This window comes from Nicotiana tabacum, chromosome 2 (assembly GCF_000715075.1).
Source record: "Nicotiana tabacum cultivar K326 chromosome 2, ASM71507v2, whole genome shotgun sequence".
Lineage (NCBI taxonomy): Eukaryota > Viridiplantae > Streptophyta > Magnoliopsida > Solanales > Solanaceae > Nicotiana > Nicotiana tabacum.
This window is the reverse complement of record NC_134081.1, coordinates 75,272,526-75,279,484: the sequence shown is the minus strand read 5'-3', so window position 1 is coordinate 75,279,484 and position 6,959 is coordinate 75,272,526. Positions and strand designations below refer to the sequence as shown.

At 35.3% G+C, this 6,959-nt stretch overlaps 1 protein-coding gene across 1 annotated transcript; it reads right to left on the bottom strand.

Annotated features, from left to right (window-relative positions):
* Nucleotides 1-234: 234 nt before the first annotated feature.
* On the bottom strand, nt 235-1,415 carry LOC107784211 (uncharacterized protein At1g08160-like). Its single transcript, XM_016605294.2, has one exon. It carries the CDS (start codon nt 1,111-1,113, stop codon nt 307-309), a length of 807 nt encoding a protein of 268 aa, XP_016460780.1. The 5' UTR covers nt 1,114-1,415; the 3' UTR covers nt 235-306.
* Nucleotides 1,416-6,959: the final 5,544 nt, after the last annotated feature.

The following is a 6,959-nucleotide window of genomic DNA, read 5'->3' as shown; positions in this document are numbered from 1 at the left end:
CCTTTTCCTTCCAATTATTGAGCTATACTGTAGGGAACTTACTAGTGCTAAAAAAACAGAGTTTATGTAATATTGGATTGAGACGGACATAAATGAAGAAACATGAAAAATGAGAATTTGTATAGTCGGCCCATCTTGCTTGGATTGAGGCACAGTAGCTTTGTATTGTTATTAGGATCCATTACAGGTGCGAGAAATTCCTGTGCGCTTACTTGAAGCATTATTCCACAAGGAGAAAATGAAAATCAAATCAAATTGTTGTACTAAAGTATGCAATATACAGAAGTAATAATCTTTTTTACCATTTCACCTCTTTGTTCTACAAATATGGGTTATAAGAGCACCTGCAGGTGGACTTGTCATCTCTAACTGACATCTCCCATGTAACCAGTAAGAGTAATGAATTAGGCCAATATTAACTCTGACTTTGAAAGTTCCTCTGATGTTATACACAACTCTGTTGCTTAGGACCTGCTTTTGGAGTTTGAAAGCTGAAATTGGTGGCAAATAAACCAAGCTAGATATCATGTGAACTGGTACTAGCCGTGTTTCGTGTCGTCTCTGAGTGAAAGGTTGAAGAACTTGAGTTGCTATTAGACTATCTGAAAAATATAGCTCAATATCCAAATGCTCAAATCTCACATCAAGTTTCCTGTTTGGATTGGTGAAATTTGCAATAAATGTAAAATCACCATTCATATACTGTGGGGAGTCTAAGTAGATGAGACTGAGGCTAGCATTAGAAGTATCAAACAATGGATTTCTTGGTTTAATGGAAAGGAATATGACTAGCGTGACAATCCCAAAGCATATCAGAAGTAAGCAGAATACCATGCATAGGATTGCAACAAACCATACTCCAGGATTTGTCCGTCTACGTTGTCGTGGCACAATATATTGTACTGGTTTTGTCTTGCTTTCAAATGGGATTTCTGGTGTCAAAGGTTGATTCAGGGCATGTTTTGACACGACAATTTGGTTCATAGGAGATGGTACTGGTACGCCGCGTTTATGTGATGGTACTGGTGGTGGTAACGGCGATGGAGTAAGGGGAAACATCTTAGGAGAAGTATATTCAGGAGAAAAGAAGCTCAAGCTCTCAGAGGAAGTCATGGCAAATGAATTATGAGAGGAAAGAAGAACAAATGAATCTTGGATCTACTTATTAAGATGAAGTTGGAAGTGGATTAAGGAAAGTAAAAAGGGAAAGAAGCTTTTGATTAAGGGAGGTGAGGGACCCCTTTGTTGTTTTATTATACTATTTGCTAAAGGTAATGAGAGTAGGAACTAAAGTTAGGACATTGATGTTTGGATTTGAACTGTGTGCTTGCTTTTTGCATATTTGAATCACTGTATTTATTCAGGAAAATACAAAAGCAAAGTGGCCCAGCACGGGGCTCTACAGCTTTTATTTTGGGGTCTAATTTGGTCTGCACTTTCCACTTTTTCTTGAAATTCTACTAATTTGTAGAACATTGACCTGTCAAATGGACAATAGTTGATTAAATTGGTGGACTTCATCAACGGTTTTTCTTGCAACTCTGCAGCATTAGCTGCCTTTTGATTTGATAGGTTAATACTTGCGCACTAAGAAAGTAGTATGAAGAAAGAAAGTCAGAAAACTATGTGGTTAAGAAAATCATTGTTCTACATGTATAAATAATGAGAAAATGGTCGTTAAGTGGCTGCTTTATAGTTTCTAAAAGCATCGCCCCCTAACTCACATAATGTTTCTATAAAGATGGCCAAGCAGCGTACGGGTTCCGTAAGCTGAACTCATTTATCTTTTCTTTTCTTTCTTTCTTTCTTTCCCTACGTTAATCAAAATAATACACTTTTTTGAACGTCCTAATTTGATTGTGCTTGGGTCGAAATCTGTTTCACTACTTGGGACTAAGTAACATCGAGATTAGAGTCAGCCGAGGTCGACCAGGAGATGGCGAAGCCCGTTGTCGAGATGCAAAAGATGATCGATGTCGCGTGCTGCAAAAAGAGCTGCAACCACTAGTTTATTAGGACAGGATATTAAAAAGAATATTCCATTAGATATTCTTTGTACTTGTACTACTAGGGTTTATTGAGGGTATGTCTCATATAAATAAGAACAAGATAGTAAAAAGGAGCATGTGATATTTATTGTGATAAGGGTACACTTTGCAAAAAGATTCTCTCTCTCTCTCTAAAGATACAAATACTACATTTTTATCAAGATTCTTGCTCATATTATTTCACACTTTCCCATCAGATCCGAGAATATTTCGAATGTTCTAATATCTGTCTGTCACTCATCATTGTCAGGAGGAATAATCACCTAGCTCATTATTTATTGGGTGAACCACTTTTCCTATTTACTTAAATGTTATTTATTGTTATTTATTGCTAGTTACTTCTCCATTAATACAGATATATTTCGAAACAAGTATTGAATGCTACTGTCGATTCTCTACTAGATCTGTCTAAACGTTAACCATTTTGTTAGAATCCATATCTATAGATATTATTATTAACCAGGTTTAACTCGTTATTGTATAAATATAATCGTTTTAACCAGAAGTTAATCTTCTTGGTCAAATAATTTATCCACGTCTAGAGATATTATCATTAATCAGGTTTAACACATTATTGTATAAATATAATCGTTTTAACCAGAAGTTAATCTTCTTGATCAAACAATTTGGCGACGTCTGTGAGGATTTTCTAGTTAAATTTTTAGTTTTCTCTAGACTTATAACTAACACGAATCACTAATAATTTTATTCAATATTATACTTTTAACTTTTAAAAGTTTTAAATGCACAAATTAACAACATAATTTATGAGATTTCTTAATTATTAATCCATGATATATTTTGCTAAATATGGGCCGGTTTATCAGCTAGCTTTCAATTGTAGATTTTCTTACTAGCTTGCTTTATTTCTTCTCTTTTTTAATGTCTTTTTTGTTTATTATTGCACTTTGGTTTTGTGTTATTTAAAAATCGTAGATTATTAGTTGTCTACTTATATGTTATAAGTTGTATCCTTCAAGATTATTTATATTTTCAAGGTTCTTGCCTGTGAAACTGAAATTATGAAATTACAAACTTGGAACAAATCTTAAGTTGAATTATTGATGATTGAGGACTTCTGAGATAGTTTCTTTAATTATTGAGTTAGTTATACACAACCAATATTCATGATCATCTTTAGGAACTTACACTTTTATTTTATAACTCGAAACTACTTTTTAAATAAATTTATACTCATTAAGACAGGATTCACGCGCATCACGCGTACCCTAAGACTAGTGATAGAAAATGATCAAAGTTGTCCTCGTATCTTTTGGCAAGCGAAAGAATTTGAGTCGGTTGTGAAAGTACAAGAGGGGGTGAATTGTAACCGATTTAAAAACCTAGTTGACTAAAGAGGGAATTAGTTGACTAAACTTTTCCAATAGGTTCGATCGTAGTAGAATTAAATTGTGTAGAAGTAAAAGCAGTAAAGACATAGAAGTTTTATACTGGTTCAGTACCAGTGTGGTACTTACATATAATTCCCTTGGATTACAAGGGTTCTCTTAGATCTTCAATATTGAGTCGTTACAACACTTGTGGTTTTAGTTCGTTTACCACTAACGATATTCAACAATAGTGTTTGTCTAAACTTGACACAACTCTTGTTTTATTTTCTAACTCTTCCTATCTTTTGTGACACTTGTAACTCAAGAATACAGTATTGGTACTAAGAACTAGAAAGATATAGAAACTTGTATTAAGTTGTGTAACATTTTCTTCAGTCTTCCAACCTTCTTATATGAGAGTCTTGAGATCTTGTATTCTTCTTTTTGAACTAGCCGTTGCAGATTGACCATTGATTGAGGCAAAAATATTCTAAGAGATTTGACCCAAGGGTTGCCTCTGAAACCCGCTTACAAGACGGGCTGGATTCAATTATCATCTTTCCTTTTCGCGTTCCTGATTAAGGGAGTGATTTGTGATTTAGCTTGATTGATCAATCACTAGAATCTTCTAATTCCTTTTTCCATAACTCTCCTTAATTTACGAACTGGCTTTCCCATATCGGCTGCACTTGATCTTATTTCTATTGATAATATTGTCATCTTGATTTTACTTGATCGTATTTCCTTTTGATATCATTGTCATCCTGATTTCCTACAATCTAGTAGGATATATTAGATTTGCACTATTGTCATCATTAAAACTTAGGTGTAGAGAAGACGACACTTCCCTTTTAGTGAAGGCTCCCCCTGATTTTGTGCACGCCTGAATTTTGATACTAATGTTGCTCCCTTTGAGTTGCTGCTCTGCATTACTCTAATATTTCTCCCCATTTGACATCAATTAAAAAGAAAGAAGAAAGTGTAGGCAAAAAGTAACATGCAATATAGCATATAATAAGCATGGAAGATAAAGTAGTATATATTATGCCTTCAGCTGAGGCATATGATAATGGTTCTTACAAACCAAAGCAAAAAAAAAAAAAATGCCAAAAGAAATTGTTTTTTAAACACACACACATAGTGGGACTCAGTTCCTCCCTAGAAAGTATTTCAGGGTATTGATCACTTTGGTGTAGAAAGAGTCTTAGGAGGTTTCAATTTCTTTGGTGAGTTTGTCCATTTTCTCTGTCATGGAGTTGAATGCCCTGATTCCTTGTCTCTTTGTGTCTCCCATGTCCATCCTGAGCTTGGCCACATTTGTACCTTTTCTTTAATGACATCCCTGATCTTGTCCACATGTTCTTTCATGGCAATGAGCATGGTCTTAAACTCCATCTAGTCCTTGCTGAATTTGTTGTAGGTTATTGGCAACAATCGATTGAGTCTATGGTAGTTCAATGGTTGGCTCAACTTGTACTGGAGTGCTTCCAATTTGGCACGTCTAACCCATCCATCTTCACTTAGAGTGAAGCCCGTCATAGAAAAGGCTTTCTTATCATATGCAATTGAGATAAACTTGGAAGAAAAAAGTGTTAGATCAACCTTCATTACTTCTAGAATGTGGGAGATAAGTAGATCATCAGATAAACAAGAAGTAGAGGATGGTATATCTCTAATACTATCAATCATATACTGACTAATCCACACAAGCCAGTCAAGTCTTTTGTTGTTCACAAGACAAATATCCCTAGTGGTTAGAGTGCTGAAAGATCCGGTCCTAGGAAAAAGAGTAGTTACAATCATGTGAGCTAATACACGATATTCAAATTGAAGACTTTTAGGACCAATATCGGGGGGGGGGAGGGAAGGGGGAGGAGTTTCAGACAAGGTGGCTTTTGCCTCTTCTAGGGATACTTCAAAGTCTTTTGGCCAGGAATTTTGAACAAACACATCATAACCATAAAACTTAGCAGAAATATTTTTCTCAAATTGATATGCATCAAGTACAATACGAGTACCCGGGACCATTGACTCCAAGTCATCTTTTTCATTCACAAATAGATTTGCATAAAACATTTGCACATGTTCTTCATACACATTATTTCCAACAGTATCAAACAGAGGATAAAGGCTTTGAAAGTCAAAAACTGAAACAACATCACAATGAACATCCTTCATAAGAGAGAGACTTACAGTGTGCCCATAAGCCATAGATTTTGACTTATAGGATTCAAACCTCAATTTTTCAGTTGGACCGTAGAAGTTCGGTTTGTCCTCAGGCCCAAAATTAGTGTTTTTCACTTCTCCCTTTTGCATGCAGGCCTTTTAGGGGTTTGATCCACGGGTATCTTCCCAGCTTTTTTCTGGCTTAGCGTTTGATCATCCGATTAGTCACTACTCTCATTATCAATTTTGAGAGGGTCTGAGTTAAGGGATGACTCAACGTCGTTAGTTTCTTTAGGGTTTTAAGTGTTTTGGAACCGCCTGCTCCGTCTTGTGACAGTGGAAGATGAGAGGTTTTTCTTAGTCATGGTAGAAGAGTTTGGTGAGAAGTGAGAAAGAATGAGAGAAGAGAGGGTACCTATTTAGCCCTTGGGAGATTGAAGGGTTGTATTGGTTAGAGGAAGGGTTAGGAACAGATTAAAGTGATATTTCTGAGGAGTTGCTTCGGCGGCACCAATGGAAAGTAATAATTACACTCACATCAAATTAATGAAGCCTATCACTTAAGCAAACTTATAAAAGAAAGTAAAATATTTTGTAAATATTTAAAAGATTTTTTCACGCAATAGACATGATTCCAATCTTACTACGTAGTAGGCAAAAACGTTCTTCCAAAAGAGATTTTGTAAAAATATCAGCAAGTTGAGATTCAGTATTAATAAATTTTAATGCTATATCACATTTAGCAACATGATCACGAATAAAATGATGCTTAATTTCTATATGCTTTGTCCTGGAATGATGCACATAATTTTTTGAAAAATAAATAACACTAATGTTATCACATAAAATAGGAGTAGAAGCAAGGTTGAGATCATAGTCAAGAAGTTGATGCATAATCTAGAGAATTTGGTGCAACAACTTCCAACAGCCAAATACTCTACTTCAGTAGTTGACAGTGCAACACAATTTTGTTTCTTGCTATGCCAGGAAATTATTGCAATTTTTAGTAGTTGGCAAGTGCCACTAGTGATTTTCCTGTCAATCCTATCACCTGTAAAGTCTGCATCTGAAAAACCTTTTAGATCAAAAATGTTAGAATGAGGATACCATAAACCTAATTCAGTGGTCCCAATAAGATATCTAATGATACGTTTTACCACAGTCAAATGAGATTTCTTTGGAGCTGACTGAAATCTTGCATACTTACAAACACTGAACATTATATCTGGTCGACTAGCCGTGAGATATAGAAGGGATCCAATCATTCCCCTGTACATAGTTTCATCGATACTTTTCCCGTCTTTGTCTTCTTCAAGAATTGTTGACGAACTCATGGGAGTTCCACTAGGCTTTGCATTCTCCATACCAAACTTTTTAATAAGCTCCTTTGTGTATTTAGTTTGGCTGATGAAGA